Source organism: Eulemur rufifrons, chromosome 3 (genome assembly GCF_041146395.1).
Source record: "Eulemur rufifrons isolate Redbay chromosome 3, OSU_ERuf_1, whole genome shotgun sequence".
NCBI classification, from domain to species: domain Eukaryota; kingdom Metazoa; phylum Chordata; class Mammalia; order Primates; family Lemuridae; genus Eulemur; species Eulemur rufifrons.
Window position 1 is genome coordinate 57242768 of NC_090985.1, and position 25302 is coordinate 57268069.

At 45.0% G+C, this 25302-nt stretch overlaps 1 protein-coding gene across 2 annotated transcripts in view; it reads right to left on the reverse strand.

The window, feature by feature from the left end:
* Positions 1-9894: 9894 nt before the first annotated feature.
* BAALC (BAALC binder of MAP3K1 and KLF4) overlaps positions 9895-25302 on the reverse strand; it is a 65513-nt gene continuing 50105 nt past the window's right edge. For both annotated transcript variants that reach the window (XM_069466160.1, XM_069466159.1), the window contains 2 exons: positions 21323-21489; positions 9895-10005 (listed from right to left, as the gene is read on the reverse strand). In XM_069466160.1, coding sequence (XP_069322261.1) covers positions 9895-10005; positions 21323-21489 — 278 coding nt within the window. The remainder of the gene's footprint in view (positions 10006-21322; positions 21490-25302) is intronic.

Consider the following 25302-nt stretch of genomic DNA (forward strand, 5'->3'; position numbering starts at 1 on the left):
GAGAGGAGGTGAGCAAAGAAGGATTAGGAGCAATCACGCCTCCTTCCCGACAGCAGGTTGTCCAGCTCCTACAGGCCCTACCCAGGGACAGGGGAGGAGAGAACTCTTACTGTTGGGTGAAGACTGACATGCTGATTGATGTCCAGGACTTGCCATTCTCATTTCTGAATTGAGACCACGTTTATGACTTTCAGGAACTGTAGGGATTTCTGTTAACCACGAGTGTCTAGAAACATCCTAGGGATGCTGGAGATGGCAGGGGGAAACTTCCCTTGTAGAATACATTCTAAAGGGACAGTTAGAGACAAAAATAAAGGTTACTGTGATCATGTCCCATGAGCTGTGCTCGAGCTGTGTGTCCAAGTAGCTCAGCTTGGAGCTGAGCCAGATCTGTCTGAATCCCAAGACCTGGGCTGGTGCTGGGAGAGTGATCAAGGCATCAGTGTGAAGTGTAGACTCACCAGGGTCTCTTTCATTCTGTCTTTTTTGCTCAGAAGATTTCCTTTGTCTCAAAAATGAGCCTTGATTTTGCTCAAGAATTAGCGGGTGAATAGTCTCTGTTCTTCTTCTCTCAAGGATCTCAGATAAAGCTGTTTTAGAAGGATGTGTTCTTTAAAGGGATTTAATTTTCTGTGCCCATTCAACTGATGTATTTGGATATACATATTTACTCGGGTCTTTTCTGGATCTACAGGAGGTGTTGCCGACCTCGTCACACTGCCGGCCTGGGTATTCTACCTGCCTGGAGAACATTGCACATTTGAAGCTAGGTTCTAGACGATTTACCTGTACAAAAGAAAAATGTGAAAGCCCCAAATCCATTGCCCTACAACTCCTCACACAAGACTCCTTTATATCCAAAGTCATTTCTCACTTGCTAGTTACCAATTTGGGGAAAACCACTCAATAGAGAGTCTGCAAATGAAAGGCCTGTCAAGTTTAAAGGTACAACATAAAGTCCTTGGAGTCTAAACCAACTAAAGAGTTTTCTTTTTCTGCATTGTCCGGAGCCTGTGCTTCTGCCCAGAGCAGAGCACATGCTTTCTGGGAACATTTCTTGAAGATGTTTACTTTCCTCATCACAGGGGTGCCCAGGGTATATTTTGTATTAGACAAGAAGAGCTTATCTTAAAAAAAATGTTCATGTTGTGGTGCATGAGAGCAAAGTGCTGAAATAAAGAGCCAGCCCTCTGGTACATTTACTCATAACAGCTGAATTTTATATACCAGGCCTTGCCCATGTCCTGGAAATTTCAGGACTGGATCAGAGTTCAACAGTAAACAAAACAAAACAAAACAAAAAACCAATCTTGTGTTTATCTTCATAGGCTAGGGACTGCGCTAAGTGTTTCAGCTGTATTTCCTTACTTAATCCTCCTGATAACATGAGACGCTGTGAGCCCCTTTTACAAATGGGCAAACAGGAGCGTGGAGAAGTTAAATGACTTACCCAAGGTCACAAAGCTAGTAAGTGGTGAAGCTGGCACTCAAACCTAGGGAGTCTGATTTCACATCCCCTCATGGAGGTTTTTTGCGTTCTGTTGCTGAGGCTGGAATGCAGTGGTGTGATCACAGCTCACTGCAGCCTGGATCTTCTGGGCTCAAGTGATCCTTCTGCCTCAACCTCCCAAGTAGCTCAGACTTGTACAGGTGCACACACAATGCCCTGCTAATTTTTTTATTTGTTTTTGTAGAGACGGGGGCGGGGGTGTCTCACTATGTTGCCCAGGCTGGTCTCCAACTCCTGGTCTCAAGCGAATCCCTCCTAAAGTGCTAGGATTATAGGCATGAGCCACCTTGCCGGCCTGCTCATGGAGTTTTTAAGACACTAATTCTGTCTGTGATCTGCTAAGCCAGTGATTCGCAACCCTGGCTGCACATTAGAACCCTCAGGTGGTGGAGAGGTGGGGTTAAACCTCGTGATTCCAGATTCCACCCCAGACCAATAAGACGAGACTCTCTGGGGGTGGGACCCAAGCATCAATAGGTTTTAAAGCTCCCCAGGTGATTCCGATGTGCACCCATGTTGCCAGTGTGCCACGCAATCATAATTCTTTCCACCTGTTCCTTTTTTAAAAAACTAGAAAACAGTTCTATTCCATCTCAGCAATGGCTGAGAGGCCAGTGAGTGTAAGACACGGTGCTACCCTCTGTACTCACTCATATTTCCTTTCTCCTGGGGGACCCATCCAGCTCAGGCCTTCACTTTCCTATTCTAGAACAAAGAGGAGGAGTGATTACTATGATAGATCTACAGTGTTTAGGTTTGCAATGCATTTTAGAAAGTGTTAGGTTTGTTCCAGGTGGGTGGAATGTGGTTAATGGAAAACTGAGGTTAGTGAAACAATAGCCGCAGGAGTCTGGAGAGTCCCTGGAGGGTGTAAAATCTAACAGACAGCTGCGGCATTCCTATCCCCTATCCCCGCTGATAAGGACAGAACTACCCTCCTCCCTTATCTCTACAGGATGAGACTGGCCCAGGAGTCCCAGAAATTGGTTGTTTAAAAAAAAATTTTTTATTGCAACGGCTGTTCTGGCCCAGGTACTCACTCCCCGCTAAGAAACCCTCTATAAAACCCAAGGCTTTCCCCTCCCTCAGTGTGGACGCTTTTTCACCTCCACCCATCTGTACACAGATGCTCAAAATAAATAGCATTTTGCTACACATGAGGCTTCGTGTCTCTCTCTCTCTCTGGGCTCCAGACCTAACAGAAAGACCCCCCCCCCAAATTTATTAGTGTTACCTTCAAAGGAATTTTAATATTGTGGCACAACTCAAAAGACTGCTACTGCTTTGTTGCTGCTAAGAAAAAAAGTTAAACGAAACAAAGTGAAATTTCACAGAGTGCCATAATTGATCCAGGATCGGCACGGACAGCGCTTGGAAGTGCTGAGATACTGATGCTATAAAAAGGGCTGTGAGGTTACTTGCCATCCATCATGACAGGAAGGAAGGAACATTTACTGAGCACTTACTCATGGTGCTGTGGACAGAGCATGGGTTTTTATAGACAGGCAGACCTGGGTTCAAATCCCAACTGTGCCATTTAGTAGCTGTGTGACCTTGGACCTTTCAGTCTGTTTCCTCATCTGCAAAGTGTTCACCTGGCAGGACTGTGTGCTTGATTAGAGATGGTGTGTGAAGCGTCTAGACACATGGCAACAGTTATGATCACGTGGCAGACACGAGTTATCTGCATTTGTTATCTCCCCTAAGCCTCACAATACACCCTCAGAAAGATGCTGTTATTTATTTCCATTGACAGGAGTGAGCCTCGCCCCAGGGCACACAGCTGTAAGATGTCAAGTTAGGATTTGTGTCCTGCACTGGAAGCCTGTGTTCCCTGTGTTTTTCCAGGTTGCCTGCCACCCTGGCTCCTCTGGCCATCTCCTGGCTGATTTAGCTATTAGAACAGAAGGAGATACTTTCTGGATAATGCAATAAAATTAAAAAGGCAAATCAATTTTCAGTGACCTTCTAGGCACATGGCAATGTTATGAAAAGGGACATTTGGGTCAGAAAGGGCAATATTATTTACCGCTTTTCCTTTTAAAGTGGAGTTCCACCTGGAGATCACCTAGCTCAGAAACTAAAACTGCAAAGTTCACCCTGACATAAGTGCCTAGACTTAGCTCTCTGCTGAGCTAAAAAAAACCCTGGGAGATCCACTCTCTGATCATGCCAGTTCCTTTAACAGTTCCATACTCCCAGGAGAATTAAGCATAAAGATCCCTTGGGACACCATAATATCAATAATTCCAATTGTGGAAACAATTTGAAGTAATTTAAGGGGTTAAATATTGATGAAATAGTTGAGGAGCTCATTGTAAGTGAGGCTGGGAAATATGGCCCAGGAAGGAAGGGGATGGGTTTGGAGACTGGTAGCAAATCCCTGCCACGCAGGTTGTCCAGGTGGAGGTTTCCAGTGGTCATTTGGAAATATGGTTTTGGTGCTTGGGATAGAGAGTGGATCTGGGCTATAAACTGTTGAGGCCATGGGATCACAGGAACTTGTCCAGGAAAATTGGGTACAGTCTAAAGAGGAAAAGTTGAAAAGGGAACCTTGAGGAATATCAACATTTAAGGAGCAGATGGAGAAAGAGAAACCTGCAGAGGAGACTGATGAACAGAAGAATCAGAAAGTTGGGGGTGACCAAAAGGCAGAGTAGCATCTCCAAACGCAAAGGTTGATAGAAATTTTGTGAAGGACATTGACAAGAAAGAGATGCAGAGAGGTGGGGCGGGATATGAAATTACATGATGTCATTGAATTTTGCAAGCAGATTATTGGTGAACCTAGAGAGTAGCTGCAGTTGGAGTAGTGGGATCAGAGGCGAGATGGTAGAGGCCTGGGAAGGAAATGTGAAGTGATGAAACGGAGCTGGCCAGCAGACCCCGCTCACTGACAACTGAAGACTTTTCTGGCATTCTAAGCATCGACTAATTATGAAGTCTCGTATTTCCTGTCAAACTAATGCAAATGGCTTTCTTCACTGGGGAGAGTGAGACGTGGCCCTTGAATGGCCCACTGCGTAGTGCCCTTGTTTTCCCTGGAATCCATTCCTTCCCTGTGCTTGCTATGGGATCCTCACAGGAGCACATGAGTCAGGGGCGGGCACACACATTTAAGGAGAGGAGTGGAACAAGTCCAAATAGCAAAAGCACTTTGGCAAAACCAATTATAAGAGTTATCAAATATCACCACTTGGGAATCTGCAAACGTTCTCTGAACAAGCCCAATTGTGAACCTATAGAATGGGTCACAAAATCTTGGTGCAATTGTTTGTCCTGCCACGCTTATTTTTTTCCCCAAGCTGTAGTGCCCTTAAGTGTGACATGCATGTTCCCTCTCATCCCAGGTCCCACTATTCCCAGTGGTCTACAAAATTTATTTGTATCACTCACCTGTCCCTTGAAAGCACATAGTTTGTGACTTCTGTTAAGATATCTTTTGGGGCTCCTTTCCAAGTTACTTCTTATATCTAGGATATATCAGAGAGTCCCTCTGAAGGAAAACAGAACATGTATTTATTTATTTATTGTTCTTAAAGTCTTTTTTAAAATTGTGTTACAATATACATAAACAGAACAGTTAGTTATAAATCGGGGGCAGCAGAATGGATACCCCATGCTAGGGAGAAGGAGGAGGACTGTCTACTGGTAAAAACAAAACCAGGTTTGGGAAAATATGATGTTTGACTATGATAATAAAAAAGAGAGGAACAAGGATACTTTCCTACTGAAGCCTTCGACGACAGCAAGGTATCAACCCTAGAAATTAATCAGAGACTCATCCAGTAAATAAACCAGCTACTCGCTGGGTAACTGGAGCTCAACATAGCTGGGAAAACTCTAGGAGCTCGTAGAAAGCACATATCTGAGCATTACCCCACCCAAGATCCAGGGAGCTCCCAGCAGTCACTGACTGACAGGTGTTGGGATGGAGAGAGGGGTGAATGAGCATCACTAGCACCAATGCCCTGGCCACGCCTGCCCTGGGAGTGGCAAGATAAAGCCCCAGGCCAAGGAGGTGCTGTGGTGGTCAGATGGGTGACTAAAGGGGTGAGGGGAAGGTAGATGCAGCGTAGTGTCTGCTGCAGTCCTGTGTTCTTTTGTCCTCTGTCATTCTGGCTCCCACGAAACAAGTTCTAAAAGTCTGAGTACTGTTCCACAAATACCTGCTTTATAAAAATGTGCAAGTTATTTTTCTAGGGCCTTGTATTAGTTCGTTAGGGGCTGCCATAACAAAACACCATCAACTGATTGGCTTAAAAAACAGAAATTTATTTTCTCACAGTCCTGGAGGCTAGAAGTCTGAGTTTCTTCCGAGGCCTCTCTCCTTGTCCTGTAGATGCCTGTTTTCTCCTTGTGTCTTCCCTCTGTGTGTCCTAATTAAGGACAACAGTCATACTGAATTAGGGCCCACCCAGATGACCTCTGTGACCACCCTTCCACTGGAATTGCTCTTGTCAAGGTCACCAGTAAGCTTCTTGGTGCTAGTTGTAGTCACATCTCTGTTCTCACATGATTTAGCCTGTGGGCGGCACTCACCACGACTGACCATTTCTCCTTCCTGAAACATTTTTCTATCTTGGCTTCAGTGCACGAGCTCCAGTTTTCTTCCTAACTCTCTCACCACTTCTCAGTATCCTCTGCTGACTCTTCCTCCACCACTAACTCCCTGAATGTTGGTGTGTCTCCTGGCACAGTCCTGGGACAAATTATTAATGATTCCCGTGCCATTAAATACCTTCTGTGTGTTGACGACTCCCAAATTCCTTTCTCCATCTCTGACCAACCCCCGACATTTATACAGATGTGTCCAGCTGTCTACTAGACACCTCCACTTGGATATTTCATACTTAATGGGTCCAAAATGGTTCTCTTGATTGGCACTAACCCCCCCCAAAAAAACTTTTTCAACCCTGTCTTACCCTTGTAGCCAAGCACTCAGTTGTAAAACCCAAAAAATTTAAGAATCATCCTGATTTCTGCTAGCTTCAAGGGAGGCTGGAAAGTGTAATCTTTATTCCAAGTGGACACGTGCCCAGCTAAGGAAGAAGGGGAGTGTGGCTATTGGAGTTCTAAACTAGGAGTCTCTGCCAGAGCTGACTTTTTATGTGACATTCCTGAGTGTTAACACGAGGACAGACAAACCAAGCAGGTCTGCCATCTGGTTTCAGTGGAGTAGCTGCCAGTGTTATAATCCCTGCCTAGAGGAACAAGGAGGGATGGGATGCATTTCTGTGGGCAGCCCGCAAGTGGAGCTGGTGAGGATCATAAACAGATGAAGGTTAGCCGGGCTTAGGCAGGGCCTGCAGGAAGGAGTGTGTTCAGGGAGCTTGGGACCTGGGGGCGGGGCATGGGGAGCACTGTGGAGGTGGGCAGCAGGCAAAGGGGAAGGGGTGCAGTCCTTTACTTCCACATCCATGAGTGTTCAGGGCATAGCAGCCTCAGAGGTGGTCTCTGTCTTTCCCCATCTTTAGGTCTAAGCAGTTATTCCAAAGGGTGCGGCTTCCATCTCCTCTGAATTGTAAAGTCCCTCTGCGTGCTCAGACCTCCACTGAAGTTGCCCTCTCACACCAGGTCAGGATCACCCTCTCTGAAGGGACAGGTGAGCCTGGACCAGCCCCAAATTCCCTGAGAGCTCACCAGCCCTCTCCAATCTCTGCTAGCTCTGTCCAATTTTCTCTGTGGTCTTCTCCAGTTACCCAAATTGCCCTCCAAGACTTGAGCTCGGCCCAATCTCTGGCTCCATCACATTCCCCTGCAAATGGCTTAGGCTCCCAGCACGCCAGACCATCCTGCCATGGAGACGTGTGTGCGGGGGAAGCACCTGACTTGCAGGCAGGATGCGCTCGCTTGAATCCCTGTACCACACTTACTAGCTGAGTGGACTATATATAGATACTTCCACAAGTGTAAATGGGACTAATCACATTCTCCTTACCTACTTCTCAAGGCAGTATCACTTATGTAAAAGGCCTTCTTTAAAAAAAAAAAAAAAAAGAAAAAAAAAGAGTCTAAACAGCTCTACACACAAATTTAAGTTTCCAGTAAAAATTCTCTGTAACCACCCAGGTATGTTTGAAATTAATGACTTTTATTGACACAAACTTTGCAATGAAAAGTGTTATCCTAATAGGATAGTAAGACTCAGTTTCTGTCTCATACATACATGAAAAAATTGCCAGATGAATTTTCAGTAACATGGTTTAACTTCTGGTCACTGTCTCGGTGAAATCCAGGTTGTTCCGGGGAGGGCCAGATCCTGTGCCCTTGGCACTTCCTTCTCCCCCAGAAGTGGGAAACTGTTTCTATATAAAACAGAGACACCTTTTCAAGGTGATAAATTCCAAACAACATGCAGCAGTGAACTGATGCAGAAACAAAGCTGTAAAGAGAAGCCAGGCCCAGTACCTGGCAAAGGAACATCTGGCACTAAAGAACGCACATGCCCTGGGAGAAAGAGCCCTTGAACTTGCAGGATCATTGCCAACCACTAGCAGTTGGAGGCTCCTGCTAAGCAATGCCAGTGGGGCCATAGGAGTCACAGGTTTTGCTTTTATTTTATTTTATTATTATTAAAAACAGTTTTTAGAACATTAAGTTCCCCAAAAGCCCTTTCTAAAGGAATCACAAAATGATAAAAGTTTAGGAAAACTGTAGTTATGTGTATGGTAAAGGCTTATCCAGTGACTAGGAGAACACTCGGTTTAAGATAAACCTTCCATGAATATAAAAATTAGATTCCACTGCAGAGCAATTCACAAAACACGCTATCCCCTAGGGTCTAAGTCAGTCTCCTAGTTATAAAGTCATTGTTAGATCAGGATGTAGAGTGATGACTGACCAGACTCCAAACCCCTCAACATCTGCATAGTACCTGGCACAGGATGGGCATTTATAGTTTAATGAATAAATATACAATCTACCCATGGAAGGAAGAAAGGAAGGAATGGGGGAAGGAAAGAAGGAGGGAAAGAAAGAGGTAGAGAGGGAAGGAAGGAAGGAAGGAAAAAAAGAAGACACTAATCACTTGTGTTGGAGGAATAACTGAGCTAGCAGATAAGGAGGTTATGTATCTGACTTTCAACCTGCATGTCAGTTCTCTGGACTATGTTGTATAAACACACACCATCAGGATGCCTATTTCTGCTAGACATGGAGTTTATTGGTATAGTTTGGTACAACTTTAGTCCTACCTTTCCCAACCCCAGGCATGTTAACAGTCCTTTAAAAATCATGCTATATTATTTTGGAAGAAAATACTTCCAGTTGAACATGTTTAAAGAAAATGCTAGAAAATTATTTCTATTAAAACATCCTTTTTCTGTGTCAGCTACCTGATTTCTAATTCAGTACACATCAATCCAACGTCAATGTGAATACACATCAACTGGGTACTGACTTTCTAAAGTGATTTTGTTGCAGGTGCCAAAATGACACAGTCCTCAGGCTGTGTACAGACAGGCCAAGGGGAAGCTGCGCGCTGCCACACGTTCCCGGTTATCTCCCTCTCGCAAGCGGTGTCCAGTCTTTGACTGACAATTGCAAATGGCCCAAGTGGAGAGGGAGAACGCTCAAGAAGACAAGCACAGGGAACAGGAAAGCTATGAAAAACTGCAATGTCTGGCTGAGCCTTGACGGATATCCTAGTTTGGCCACAAGGATGGTGACATTATGGTCTGGAGGCCAACATGGTGCCAGCTTGGAGGACTTTCCAGGCAGATAAGGAGCAGGGGTGACTGCATCACAGAGACCTCCCAAAGACACGCCATGGGTGTGGCAGGGTTAGTGCATGAGGAACTGGATCTGATCTCATACCAAGATCTAAGAAAACAAGGATAACGGGAAGTTTTCCTGTTCTTGACTTCTTGTATATCTGTATTTAGAGTTGGGTAAAAGCCAGCTTTTTAGTGAACATGGTAAGTTTTGGGATAGTGGTATTTAAAAAGAAAAAAGGAAAGAATAAGCTTGCCTGAAACCGAACACACTTTTGTGGCCAGGAGAGCTTAGTGCTAAGGTGCGGATCTTTCACCCAGGAGACCCACTCCTCCTGCTTTTCTCCACCTCATAAACTGATCTGTAGCATTAGCTCTTTTACACCAGACCCTGTCATAGGAGTTGCAAAGAGGCAAACTGAACTGCATGTCTGCAGTTCATTAGCAAACGTGAGCTCTGTGCCAATATATTTACATGATAAACAGGAGGCTCAGAAGGTCCCCACAACTCAGGCAGCTGTTTGCTGCCAGGTAAGACGGTCTCTCAAGGCACTCAGCAGCGTTCAGGTTGAGCAAGGGGCATCTGCTTTCTTGTCAAGCTTCCTTGATTGGATCCAGGATTGTGAAGGGCAACAAAGAAGTCCATCCACTTGCTATTTGGACACTCTGCTAGTTGACACAGTTCTTTGTGATTCTTCGACTTTTGTCCATCTGTCGGATGCTGTCTGTAACATTAATGGTGACTTCTTTTGCAGACATTCTCTTAGTATCTCTTTTAGCCTGTTGGAAAGTTCAAAACAGTGCATGGAGTCACTAGGAAATATCCAAAGGTCCTTGAATTTGCATTAATCTTTTGAGGTTGTTGCGTACACACACACACACACACACACACAGGCAGGAAGAATGACCCACAAGAACACATACACATAAGCTCTGTTTCAGAGGTTTCTCTGATGGATCTCTAATACCAACCCAACACAGAGCCTGGCTTAAAACATTATCAAATGAATGAATTAATTATTAATAGCTAAGAAAGTACATCAAAGAGTAATGTGAAAGGTTTCATAGTTGGCTTTAGCAGAGTAGTTAAGGTTTGAGCTTTGAAGTCAGACAGACTTTGGTTCACATACTGGCTATATAATTTCACTATGGGCAAGTTTTTTCTAACCTCTCTAATGCTCATTTATAAAATGGGGAATAATAATACTATCCACCTTATAAGGTTATTTTAAGGATTAAATAGGGTAATGCCTGTCACTAAACAAAAATGGAAAAAAAAAAAACCACTTAATAAAGGAAAGACTATCCACTTCTAAGTAAAGATAAACCAACGATAAAGGTCCAGAATTAATATTAAATATTAAAGCATATGTGCCCAATCCCCACCCCCGCCCTCCCCAAATAGAAAACGACTTTAGCTAGTGAGGGGCAATCTCGCACCCCTTCCACTCAAGGACTGTGCGCTGGGAATGAGCACACGGTGAGCTCGTGTCCACCAGTGGCTGGACTGCCAATACCCACTGCAGGGAGAACAGTCAGCAAACAGCCTCCAGTTGTCCCTTCAAGGGTGGCCTCAGCTGCAGAGAGCCACCTCACCCGAGCTCCTGAGGTGGTAAATGGAGGGGCATAAGGCACGACCATTTAGGCCCCAAACAGGTCCCACAAGCGGTTTAGCTCCAGAGCGCCCCCTGGGGCGGGCGGCTGTGGCAGTTGTCAGCAGGGTCGTGGCTCAGCTTCTCCCTCTGCCCTCTCCTGCTGCCCTGGGTTGACCCCAAGGGCCCTTCCTACTAAACAGCGGGTATAGTGACAGCTCTCAGTCTGCTTCCGGGAAACAGAGTCCGTCTCAGGTCCTGCAGGAGCAACCCTTACGGTGTGAGCATCTTCCCGTGCTGGGTGTCGGGAGATGCGTATTTTTCATACACCCTGACGCCCGAACACAAGCCAACTACTTCCACTGTCGTGCACCCACAGAAATGGTGGCCTCTGGCACCACTGGAGAAAAATAAATTGTTCTTCTGTATTTGTTAACAATTGCTCTGTAGGTTTCTAGTATGTCACATAAATCCTGTGTGCCAGTGTAGCTGCTGGTGTTGCCCCTCCCCATATGCCCCAGACTTTGCCAAGCAGAGTCAGTGGCTCTGAACGTTGGCTGCTAACTGCTCACACAGCAACCTGCTTTGGAGAACTGCCCTCATCTGATTGGAGCCACCTCCGCCAGGGATGCCAATAGGTTACACCCTATTCCTGGAGAGGCCCACAGCCAATGACTGATTTTTAGGGAAACAAAAGTCTGGCCCTTTTGCCTCAAGGAGTATAAGTCTATGATGCCAGGCGTGCTCCAGAGCTCCCTGTGGGATCAGGCCGAGGCCAGACTGCAGCTGTTCAGCTGAGTTCATGTATCTGCTGGACTTGGTCCCCTGCCCTGCCCTGCCCTGCCCTGCCTCCTCCACTACCGTGCAGATTTCACCTGAGAGTACATTTTCAATACTTCTACAAGAATCCTCATCTCAGGCTCTGCTTCTGGGGAACCTGCTCTAAGATAATACTTTGTGGGTGATTTGAGGAATGTCCAAGGATAATTTTGACTCTGTGCCTCATCTATTGATTTCATGAACTAGGATTTCATTGTTTTCCTCCTTGGGTTCCCAGTGCCTAGAGCGGTTCTGAGACAGAGTAGGTTCTCAGTTTAACTTTGGTGGAATAAATGGATGAATGAATGAATAAGCACACTGCATTTGTCAGCGGACTCTTGCTTTAATGACCAGTAAGCAACACTGCTTAGGGTTCAGTCTTACACTCAGATTTTCCATGCCTGAACTGGCACCAGGGCTGGCAAAGATTCTTAGGAGTTTATTTTTTCCCCAAAGCAGAGAGCTCACAGAGTCTCACAACCTTCAAACTAGATATCTCTGGTTATCCATCCACAACCAACTCCTCATGTCCTTTAAGGAATTTTTCCTAAGAGTAGTTACTTCATCTTCCCACCTCACATTGGACTTCCTTATGCGTGCTAATCTCACACACACACAGACGAAAAAAAAAAGCAACGATTCTGTTTCCTAAAGAAAAGTGTGGCCACTGTGAGGCCAGTTCCATCTGACTTCCACCCTAGGCGTTATTACATACAAGCTCCGAGGACTGAGGCAGGGGAGAGAGACACAGAGGCCATCTTTGACGGGAGCAAGGTTGACAGCAGCACGTCCCTCAAAGTAGCGGGAAGTGGTGGAACTTTCCAGAATAGAAATGTAAACTTTCCAGACTGCAGAAATGCTTTTCTTCAGAAAAGATTGTTGGCAAGATGTCACAAAAGGTTATTAAAGATGACATACTGTTCTCTATTCCAGTCTGCATTTCTAAGCTTAAAAATCTAAGAAAAAATTCAGTAGTTGGATTTCCAAGCTCATTAAATAAAGAGTCAAACGCTACAAAATTCCTGGAACAGTCATAGAATATATATGATTGTAATCCCAGTCACAATGTGGCAATTTCTTAAACCTGTGTATCACAAGCCTGCACAATGGAAATTTCAGAGCACAAGCTTTGGGGCCAGACAGACCTGGATTTAGAGCAAGCCTTTGCCACCAGGTAGCTGTAACAAGACATGTTGCTTTAACCTTTGAGTCTCAGTTCCATTAACCGAAAAATGGGAAAATAATGCCTGCTTTTTCGTTTTTTTTTTTTTTTTTTTTGGTAGAATTAAGTATGTCACATAGCATTCATAAGGTGACCAACTTTTCTCCCTGTTTATCCAGGACTGATACATTTTGAAACTAAAAGTCTCACATCCCAGAAACCACCTCAGGCCCCAGCAAACCAGGATGATTAGTCACCCCAATTACAGCTATTAGCATCAATTTTATTTGCCAAAAGATGATGTCAGTCAAACACAGAAAACTGAAATCTAAAACCTCATTCTACTGAAACTATGACTACTGCTCCTTCTAAATAGCATCAACAACAACTCTGAAAGAGATGATTATGGATACAGCAACAAACCAGAGTTTTATACTCCAGTTATGGGCGCAGACGATTCCAAAGTGTAAACAAATCCACTTTCAAATAATTACATTGCATTAAATTTAGCAAATTAAACAATTTATTAATAGAATGACAATGTAAATTAAACAATTAGAACAACAATGCATTTTCTTGGAAACATTTTATAAAAGAGAAGCTTTTGAATCTGAGACATTAACCAAAAGGCACCCACCCCTTTGACAGCTGTGAGAATATTCAGGAGGTTGGAAGTTGCTGCAATTTAGTTATGACTTGGAAACCTTAGATTCCAAGCCCAAATGAGAGAGAGAAAAAGAAGGTGAAAAAGAAAACTGAAGTGCCAGATATTTTCTCTAGAAGTTCTGAGAAGTTAGTTTCTTTGCCCTCCTGTGAGGAAAGAGCTATGTAAATACAAAGAACAATTACACTATTTCGTCCCTCAGTGGCTGTGACACTTTATACAACATAGATATTTTCCCCTCTGATGTGATTTTCAGCTAGCAAGACCTTTTAACACCCCACTCCCTTTTTTTAATGACAGGAAAAGAAAATGTGTCCCTATTGCAATTACTAGCTTTAAAAAAAATCCTATGGTTCCCAATCCGATGATGAGAGAAGCCTATTTGGCACTTTTTTCTTATGCAGCTGTCTGTGAATTCAATCCTTCCTCTACTTCTAATATTCTTGTTTTGTGAGTTTTATCACCATTGACTCTTGTTAATGGGCCACCTCTTGTTTCTCACCTAGTTTCACAGTTTTTCTATTCTTTCCTTGCCTCATTTTAATTTTTGCAGTTTTAGTACCCTGTGAATCATAGATTTTAGTCCTCTTGGTACTGACTCTTAATTAAAAGTAATGTATTGCTTGCCATTTCTCAAGGGTAACCAGATTGACTGTGATAATTTCTTGGCAGTCTCTAACCCGGATGGACTTGTTTCTCCTGGGGTTCAGAAGTCAATGATCCAGCCTGTTCCCCGTGGAGGTGGGGACAGCTTGGCTGCTCCACAGAGACCTGGATTCAAGATTGCAGCTACATTTTGTTTAGCCTTTTCTCACTTTCCCCCCAAATGGAAACAGAAATGTTCTTGGCTTTGTTGGACTCCACAAATATATTTGTACCTGACATGGGATTGTATGAACCTTTTCACAGTTCTTTGCAGAAAACAAAGAAAAGCAAGGCTTACTGAGACACTAATGCAAACATTAAGCAAGAATTAATGATTTATGAGACACCAAGTTTTCCATATAATTAGTATTTTTTAATTATAAAGGCAATATAATTATGATAAAAAGAAATTTGCAGAGTTCCTAGAGAAGGCCACATTGAAAAGTAACACTTGCTTCCTGGCTCCTGGATTTTCTGCCTTCCCCACAGGCAATCACAGCTAATAATTTCTTAAGGAGCGTTGCAGGGGTTTTCTGATCATATATAAGCATGGGGTCCTGTTAGTCTCTCTCCCTATACTCTTTCCTTCCTGGCCTTTAACTACAGTTTCAACTATACATTTATCTGTTTGTTTGCTTATTTTCTACTTTCTCATCAGATTATAAACTTCAAGAAGGTAGAGACCTAGCCTATCCCATAACAGACATTCAGTAAATAATTTGATGATGAATACATGTGTGAAGATAAGTCTAAAGAACAGAAAGAAAGGAGAGAGAAATCCCTGGGAACAGAAATTGTTTGCATTGTCCTGCCTAAATGTCCTAGGGCTTCCCTATAGGATGTCAGTCATGTTCATGATTGATTGTTCCTTGCACCATCCCTGAGAGACAAGTGGGAATGTTATTGTGGTCACTTTCCCAACAAGGCAGCTGAAATCACTCAGGCTAATGCAATTTGCCCAAGGCCAATGTCAATACAGGTGGTGAGTCAAACTAAAGATGGTGGCCCCAGGTCCTACATCCAGCCTCCCACAACTCTGCTGAAGCTCACTCTAAATTCTCCATTGTGTTTCAAGTAATGGGAAGGAAGAACATGGGGTTTGGAGGCAGACAGACCTGGGTTTGAATTCTAACACAGCCAAATCACTACTTCCTGGGCCATGTTGGCCAAATCCCTAGTTTCTGAGCCTCTATTTTCCCAAGTGGAGAACAATGCCTCTTACCTTTTGGAGTTGTGAGGGTTAAAGACAATGTTATATATAGTGTGCCTGGAACATAGTAGGGACTCCAAAAATGTTGGTTTCCTCCTCTCCTTCTTCCCCAAAGATTAAAGACCAGAGCTTTGTCAGCTGCAACTCAACTCATTTGACTTCTTTTCAGTCAGGTCCCACTAAAGGGAGAAGGACAATAACAAACCTCTAGTTGTTCCAAAATTCCATGAATTTATTTGCTGCTGCTTTGTGAATTTTTATGGCATCAATGTGAGGTCAGTCAGGGAACATTCGATCTTAGCAACTCCTCCAAGGGCCAGCTGCTAGCCTGGGAAGGCAATGCCAGACCATGCTTCAGGCAAAACTCTCAAGAATCCTCCAAGCCTGGAGCAAATTCTGTGCAGACCACTGTCCTATGCCCAGTTATCATGTAGACTCACTCAGCCTAGGGGTTTTAGCAAGTGCCAAAAGGGATTGTTGCTTTTCAACTTGAATCTCAGATAGAAGATCAACATTAGGAAGGCAGCAGAACCTGCTTTAGAAAAGCAACTGAGAAAACAGTCATCCTATGATGGTGGTGCAGAGCCAGGATGGGTGGGGTCCGAGCCATGGGAAACCTTTTCTAATCTGAGCCAAGTATGAGGCTGTTTCATTCAATCAACACATAGTTATCGAGTACCTGTCAGGTGCATAACCCTGAAGTGGGCTCAGGGGTCAAGGGAAGAATGTAAAGAAGAAGGAGGGCTCTGCCCTGAGAGCCTTTTAACTGAACTGGTTTTCCCGCAGACTTTTAGACAAATAGTGTATCTTGCAAATCTCTACAATAAATAGGTGCGTATCCCTGTACTGCTAAATACCTTCCTTTCTCCCAGTCTTGAGCTAGTGAGTGCACCAAAGTGCTTCTTCTTTTATTTCAAAATATTAAGAGTGTACAAATTTTTGTTACATGGATACGTTGTATAATGTTTAGGAGCTTTTAGTGTGTCTGTCACCAGAAGAGTGTTCCTTGTACCCAATAGGTAAACAAAGTGCCCTTCTAACAGCTTTCCCTCTCTTTAGTTTTGTCCAGTGGTTTCTTTTGTTCTTTGCCTCTGTTTAATGTCTTGTTTTTATTTTTCTAGGAGAGACTCATATTTGCTTTCTAAACTCTTCCCTGATATGTCTCATGGTATTGTTGTCCAGGAGAAATTCTGGGCTGGTCCTATCCTGCTTTGTTGATCGGGTCTCCCATCTCAGTGGGGCTGCCCCGTCTCTCCTAGGCTGGGCCAGACACTGGGGGTGGGGGAAGGGCAGAGGGAGGAAGCTCCTTAGCTGAGAATCAGTCCATTGGCTGATTCCTTTAGCACGGTCTGGTCACTTTGCCAAGAATAATAAAGCAACTCGAAAATATGCAGCTTCTGAAGGCATGAAGGCTCCTTGGGAGGTCAGCCATATATTTGGAGCTTTTTGTCTGCATAGAGCTCTATCTACACACACATTTCTACTCTAGCTGAATACTTGAGGAGGTAGTTTAGGAGGGGAAAAAAAAAAAACGAGACCTAAGCCCAAGGACATGGCACATTTGGTGAATGTTTGGAGGCAGCCCAGAGTTCCTGAACAACGATGGGCAGCAGGAGACAGGCAGCTACAGATCTGCCTCTCGAGCTGCTTGTGGAGCTCAGACCAGGAGCTGGGCGGAGGAGACTGAGCCAGTGATCTGCCAGACCCTGCAGAGTCAATAAGGCCCCAAATGATCGAGGAAATCAAGATGCAATAAAGAAAGCGAAAGAGCTCCCCACAGAGACAGTCAGTTTCAATTTGTGAAAGATCATCTTTGCCACAATCTTTTTGCCAGTTAGCACCTATTAACACCAGGCATAAGGCAGGGGCCAGAGGGAATTGAAAAAAAAGGAAGACAGTTTGTTTATGAAGCTATGAAGTGGAGAAAGGCCCAGAACATGAGCTGTTGCTGCTCACAGTCATTAGTGACATTAGGTGCTCCCCACACACCCTCCAGAAAGCGCTTTGAACTGTGGGACGGCATCTGTGTTAGATGGAGTAGTTTCTACCCCCTAGAGACTTTCTTTTTCCTTCCTAGTACCATTTGGAGACAGTAAGTGCTTTGCTTATTTATTCTATATTATCTGACTCTCCACCCTCACCCCCATTACAAGTGGCAGCGGCTTCAGAGCAAAAACCATGTCTGCTTCTTCCCCTCCTGGATCCCTGGCACTAGCACAGTGCCTGGCACCTCGACAGCACTCCGTGAACACTTGATGAATGAATCTTAAGAGCAGTTATAGGAACTGATGAGGAAATTTTCCAGGCCTAAGGATTGCCTTAAACACACAGACTTGTTTTGTAAATCTGAATGGGAAACTGCAGCAGGCATGTGACTGAGGATGCATGCTTCACGAAATGGGGTCTTCTGGAGAAGGAAAGCTTAGAAAAATGCCAAAGAATGATGCACAAAGGGATTGCTGTGAAATGCTACTAGGCCATCTTGGGGGTACAAAGGAAGACCAGAAGAGGCAAGTGGATACGGAGCTTTGGCCCAGAATATAAGAGACAAACTAGGAGGAGACAGTATATCAAAGGCCCAGGAGGGGATAGGAAGAAAATTATTTTCTTTTGGCAGATTCTAGGCAGATGAGAGGCTGCTGAGTGTCGGTATGAGATAGCTCTGCTACAGAAGCTTTAATCAGAGGGAAACTTGCCTTGTAAACTTATACCTTAGACACCTTTAGATGGAAAACCTTTGCCTTGGCCTTTGAGGGACTCAGGGTGTCTGATGGCTGTTGAGGTCTCAGGATTTAAAGACCACTGATAAACTTCAGCAATTGTCTGAACACTGAAAACTGAAGTTATCTGCTCCTTGGTCTTATTTTGGTTCATTGAACTGCAAAAACAAAAGCTGCCTGGACTGCTTATGGATGTGATCATCCACTCAGTGGAGCCGTGTTGGTCAGAGGTATGGTCGTCATTTCCCTGTGACACAGTTTCTGCAGCTGCTGGAGCCCTGTGGAGGCTGGCTTTGCCTGTCCCCACTTCAGCTGTCCCAGGAGCTCCCAGATTGTGTGTGCGGTGTGGGGGCATGCTTTCCTTAGCTCTGTTTGAGTCTCAATTCTCTTCTCTAACCTGGAGACCACAATATCAACATTTTAGAGGTATTGTGAGGATTAAGTGAGATAATATAACAAAGCATTTAGTGTGCTATGTTGTACCTAGAACACACAATTATTACTATTACAGGTCTCAGGAAGACACGCTAAGCACAACTTACTGATTTTAAATTCTTGTCTTCCATAGCTGGGACTCATCCACTGCTGGTTAGAGTGTAAAGTGGTGTAACCACTTTAGAAAACTATTTGTCAATATCTAGAGTCAAATATATTCCTTTCCTATGACCCAGCAACTCTACTCCTAGGTATATGCTCAAAAGAAGGGAATGTCTGCCAAAGGGCACACACAAGAATGTTAACAGCTATATTGTTCACGATAGCTCCAAACTGGAAACAGCCCAAATACTCATCCAGTAAAATGGTTAAATTGTGGTGAATTCATATAATGAAAAATACATAACAATGAAAATGATAAAATTATCCCAACTCACAACAACATGGATGATTTTCACAAGGATAATGCCGAGCAAAACAAGCCACACACAAAAAGGCACACACTGTGTTATTCCATTTATAAAAGTCCCAAGAATAAACCAAACTGATCTACAATGCTAGCAGTCAGAAGCGTGGTTACATTGTAGAGGATGGATGGTGGCTGGGAAGAGTGCATAGGGGACTTCTGGGCGAGTGATAACGTTCTACATTTTCACCTGCACGATGGTTCTGTGGGTGTGTCAGCTCATTAAAATTCATTGAACTTGTGACTTCTGCCTTTTTCTGTATGCGTGTTATTTGTTGTAGACTGCACTATTGCTCCTAATTTTTTGCTGTCTCTCTACTTTGGATGGAGTGTGCCTCTTTGCTTAATGTTGGGCTTGTTCATTTGACTTGCTTTGACCAACAGGACGTTAGTGGGTATGGTGTGAGTAGAGTCATGAACTGTGTTCAAGCAGTCTGGCTTTGCCCTCTGTAGTTTCTGCCATAGTCATGAGAAGAATATACCTATGAGAGCTGCTGCTCTCTCTGCCCGATTCCCAGAATAATGCACATGAAATAAACCGAGCCCGGAGCCAAAATCAGGCCTGGCCTATTTGAGTTGCAGCTCACCGTGAGAAGGGAAAACAGTGGTTGTTTTAAGCCACAGAATGTTGATGTGCTTTGTTATGCAGCACTGTTGAGGCAATAGTTGACTAATACATAATTCTTCTAAAACAAGTACTTTAGGATCTCATGCTCCACCTTTCTGACAGCAACCTTTTACAATTTAAATTTACTGACAATTATCTCCAACACATATGTGGCCTTATTCATGTCACACAACCAAATGAGCCTCAGTTTCCTTGTGCACAAAATGGGGGTGATGCTTACTTCACAATGCTCTAGGAAGGACTTACTGAGCCAGCAAACCCAAAAGCACCTTTTCAGCTGCGAAACACAATTTTAAAGTGATAAATGACAGTGGCAGGAAATGAGGTAACGTGTGTGGATCACGCCATCCACCAGGAAAGCTGCCTCCTCCCTACCGAGGCCCATCCTGGCTCAACACACAGGGCACATGTGTGGGGAGGAGACTAGAGGACAAGTGTCAGGGCCTGCACTAGAGCAGTCACCAAGCTCTACACACAGTTCCGTGAGACCCAGATGGCCCTGGAAGACGGCAATGAGTAGACAACACAGGACCCACAACGCAGGAAGGTCACCATTAGCCTCCTGTCTACCCACCTCTTACACTAGCCGCTGCTAGTGTCTCATTTAAGTGGTTGTGGAGGCCGTGTGCCTAACTCTCCCCTGTAAATCCTTCCTGCCATTCTTAAGTACGCCTCAGGGAGCAGGCCCATCTGTTCACTCATGTTGGTATTATGGCCATTGTGTGGATAAGGAACCTGAGATTCTGAGAGATTAAGTGATTTCTGTAAAGTCCTTAGTTATGAGCTTTAGAGCTGAATTTGCAATAGGTTTTCTGGCCAAAGCTTAGAAACGCAACTCATTGATGTGAGCAAGAATTCCATCATTAGATAATGAGTTTTACCCTCAGGAAACACATGGCATTGGCCTGAAGGGATAGACAGGACCAGCAAGTTTTGACAGAGGAGATGGGAGAAAACCGGTTTGGAGCTCAGACAAGGAAGCAGGTGGAGCTTGGGGAGGGTGAGGAAGTTGGAGGGAGGATCTGAGCAGGAGAAAGAGATTGCAGACCCGAGAGCCCGGCCTACTGAGAGCATTCATTCTGGTCTGTGCCTTCCTACACCCATGGGAGAAGCCAAGGGCAGCAGGATGAACACTTCCACAATAGCTCTAGGAGAAAAGAAAGGACCAGAAAGATTGCCAGCCAGGTACAGGAACTCCACTGCCCTGCCCCCTCTCCAACAAATAGTCTTGGATGATGCTGTCACCACATTCTGCTATGAGAGCCACCCTTGGGGACCCTTCCAGTGCCCACCTGGTTGGAGGGTCTGAGACAAAATGCCAGGCTTGTCTCCTACCACTCTGGTCTCTCTCCTTCCTTTGCCTACTCCCCACTCGGCCACCCCTGCGAGTGGCCAGCTCTCTGGCCTAAGCCTGGTTCCTCTAAACAGCACAATCCTCACATCAAGACAGTAAGAGCTGCCACGGAAAAGGAGATCCTTCAACAAAGCTGTACTTAAGCAAACACACTTCCTTTAGAGTGCAAATATCAAGGACCTGTTTCCCCAGAGTGAACAAAAAACAGCAACCCTCAGGCAGGGGAAAGGCTGGGGTTGGGGTGGGGTTTGCAGCAATTTTATATAGCAGGGTGGAGAATTTCCATTGCCAAGCTGAGTCATCCTGCCTGGGACACAGCCTCTGGGTGGCTCAACCCTGAAGCAATCCCCCTCCTGCCCCCAATTCTCTAATCCCTAGGCAATTCTGTGGCTGGGAACTTACCTCTGTGGTCCGAAGGCCATTCTGTTTCTGGGTCAGAGGGCCTGAGCTGAAGTTCTGGGGATTTGGGCACTGAGTCCCACAGTTTGTCTTCTTCTCTGGGTTGGATATTCCACCTGGGGCTGTAGATCGGGGCACACCATTGGAGGATAGTCCATCTTCCAGCACACCTGGGGAAGGTAAGTGGAGAATGGCACCACAGGCTGGTACATGGCAGTTTTTGCAAACAATCCCAAGATTGTGGACAAAAAGATAGTCAAAAAGAAAGAACAAAAGTTACCAGAAATCCCAACGTCCATAGCTATGCTTTTCTACGAGAACATGTGTACTTTTTCCAAAAGTTAGATTTTAAAGTAATTTTATAACCTGAAATTTTCACTTAGTGATAACCTGATGACATGTTTTCATGCCATCAAATATTCTGCCATATTGTTTTTCACACACGTCTGCTGTGTATGGATATGTCACCGTTTATTTAACTAATCCCATCTGATTGGATACTTGTTTCCACCTTTTCATGATAACTGTTACTGTGATGAAACTCCTTGTGGTTAAAGTTTTATTTTTAGTTACTTCCTGGGGATAAATTCCTAGAAGTGGGATTACTAGCTTGAAGGTTATACAGAGAGTTTTGCATTATTCCACCTCAAAGTATAGGACTGAACATGTGTGCCTCACAGAGCAAATGCCAAGAACTGATAGAGGTTTAAATAGCCTCACTTAAACACAATGGGAGGAATTAATGAAGGATGAAAATATCTCATTGGAAAGAGAAAAGATGACGCAGGAAGGGGAGTGCCAAGTGGGAGGCAAGAAGCAGGCAGAGGCTCTGCTGTAGCCACAGGGAGGCCAGGAGCTGCCACATGGCTCGGTCGTTCCACCTCTCAACCAGCTGAGGCCACACGGCAACGATGCAGGAGTCTGTGAAGGGGTGTGTCTCAGAGGCTGGAGACACCTGAGAAAAAGAGGAAACCCTGGCTTTCTGAAAACAGTGCCAAGAGTCAGGTCAATAGTAGTCCCTGCCTCTGGGGCTTCTCAGATAGGTGCAGACAACATTCAAGTAGGAAATTTCAGTTACAAAAATTAGTACAAGAACAAGCAAACATTTGGGGAAGGCCAACACTATTAAAGAGAAACAACTAACTCTCTGTTAGAGACCCAAAGGAAATGGAGTTAGTATGGTATACAGAAGAGAATTTTAGAGAAGTGTAACCAGTCTGCTCAGAAAAATGAAGGAAGATATTATAACCACAAACTGAGGACATGAGCGACTCAAAAAGGTTCAGAAATGTTCAAATAATAATCTTCACTGTTGAGATGAGAGAGAGGAAAAAAAAATCTCATTAGAGAAGCTAAATAGGGGGATAGACATAGTTGAAGAGCAATGTAGTGAGCTGAAAGGGCAAGCTAAGGAATTCTCCTGGAAAGTAGCACAAAACAGTGAGTGTGTGGAAAACATATTAGGAAACATAGGATAGAAATCTAGAAATTAAACTTTGATCTAACAACAGTTTTAGAAGGAGAGGCTAGAGAAGATTGAGGGGAAGCAATATTCCCAGAAATAATACAAAAGGATTTCTCAGAACTGAAGAAAGATGTGAAACCCAAACTTGAAATAGTCTACCAAATACTTGGCAAGATAATTATCCTAGTGAAATTTCAGAATATCAGTGACAACAAGAACAGCCCCAGAAGAGGAAAAAAGTCAAGATTGAGACTGACAACTTTTCATCAGCAACCAATGAAAGAAAACTATGGAACAATGTCTTCTAGATTTCAAAGGATATCATATTTTCCAGTCTTTTACAAGATATTCCCAAACTTACCTCTATAAATCTTTCTCCTTATTGCCCTTCTGCCACCAGTAGACAAAACAGCAATATTCCCTAAACCTCACAAATACTGAATATTCTTCTTTCTCATCTCTGCCAATTTAGCAGGCAAAATAAAGTATCTCATTGCTTGGATTTATGCTTTTTGATTTACTAGAAATATTATATTATTTATATGTCTATTGGCAAATTGTGTAGCTTTTTAAAAAATTGTCATTTGTTTCTCTTTCCTTTGGGGTGTTCGCCTGGGCTTGCTTTTAATCAAACTTAAGGAAGATAAACAAAATCCTTTTCCTGGGTGTCGGGAAAGGACTTGCCATGAGGCAGGCGTCAGAAGCACAGTGCACTCGAGCTACTGGGCGCTGGAGGAGTGGTTGACGGAGCAGGGCTGATGACGCTGCAGCTCCCAGCCGAGGAGGCAGCCGTCCATGGGACACCAAGCCACACGTCGCCCATCTGCTCTGCCAGATGCTAAAGGGCTCTCGCTGTGACCGTGGGATAGAAATCAGAATTCAAAACACCAGAAGTCACAGTAGAAATGCATGGTCCAGGGCTTCCTGACTGGCAGGCTTCAGCATACTGGGGTGCCGTGGGTGGATTCTAGGTGAGATTCCTTCACAGGGGTTTGCCCCAAGTCTCTGTGGCCCCCTTCCTCTGCCAGCCGCAGCCTGTTCCTTTCTCTTCTCATCCCCTTCCCCTCCATCCTGCCCCAAAGGGGCCTGAAACGCATGTGTATGGACACCCCAGCACACACATCTCATCTCTGCCCCTGTCCTCCCTGCAAACAGCATGGGCCCAGGGGAGTGCACGCCTGCAGCACGGGTCAGGAGAAGAGACCTATGAAGACCCCGGAAGCAGGATTAGTGTGATTCGGATTTGGTGGGATTTAGATTGCATTCTAGAGTCCCAGCACCTGTAGAAGAGTCTAGAACAGAGCTACTCAACGTGGCCCAGGGACCAAACTGTTGTCACTGGTCTGCTGTGGGATAAGTATGAAAAACTGAGTGCAAGCATTTAGAAATTTCTATAGCAACTTGACATTGCCAGAACATCCAAGAGCAAACTTGTCTGATTGAACTTCTCTGATTAAACAGGGCATAGACTACTTTGGGTGCTGTCAAGCTCATGTGGTGAGTCACAAGGGGTGTGAGCTGGGTATTAGTCACACACAGCAGGACCATATATTCGTCTGTGATGAATTGGGGGGTAGAAAAGCAATTAGTCCTGAAGGAGGGCTGGGGCTTTGGTAGGTACGTCCCTTTGTCCCCTGGATAACTCAGGCCCTGTCGGGAAGGGTGGGGCTGTTGAGGTAGGAGGGGCAGGGGCCTTTAAAGCACAAGACTGAGGGAGAGATCCCACTTCCCTGAGCTAGGGTAGGGCTGCTTCAGCCCCCGGGGCTACTGAGTGGGATCCAAGGCTAGCCGGCGCTACCTTTGCCGTTTGCCAGTGTGCCACACAGATGTTGCCATTTCCTATGTGTGTCACGACCCCGGCCTGGGTTGAAGGGGAGGGGAGGCCCCTTCTGAACCACCCACTGAATGCACCATGTGCTGCCAGCCTAACTGGAGGTGGCCACCCCCTTGTCCCACCCTGAGGCACTTTAAGGTGTACACCTGACCCTAATCCTCCCCACACCCACAGCCAGGTCCCTGCAGGGGTGGAAGGAAGGGAAACACAGCACCCTTCTCCCTCGTCCCAGGAGGAGAGAAGCAGGGGAGGAGGGAAGGAGGGGGAGGCCCAGGCACAGGGTCTAGAGCAGGCAGCAGAGGACACATCCCAGGGAGGCAACAGCAAGTGGGGCCGAACATGAGTCAGAGCTCCAAGTTCCAGCACATGCTCCACTGTCCACTGGATTTACTTACAAAACACCAAGTCAAAGATAAAATTATTAAGGATTTCAAGATTGTGCCTGCAGAGCACTAGACCCTGAGCACTGGGCCCCTGTGAGCCCTGCAGGCTCCGTGTGGCCGCACAGCTGTAGACACACCCTGCCAAAGTGGAACACAGACCCAGGCGGAGCCGCTGTGGCCAGGTGCAATGGCCAGCGCTTCCCTCTCAGCAGCCCTCCTTTCCCCGGCATCTTTGCTGAGCCTTGGGGCTCCTAGAAACACCGTCTTAAAATCCATCATTTGGCCCAGAGTTTTCACTTTT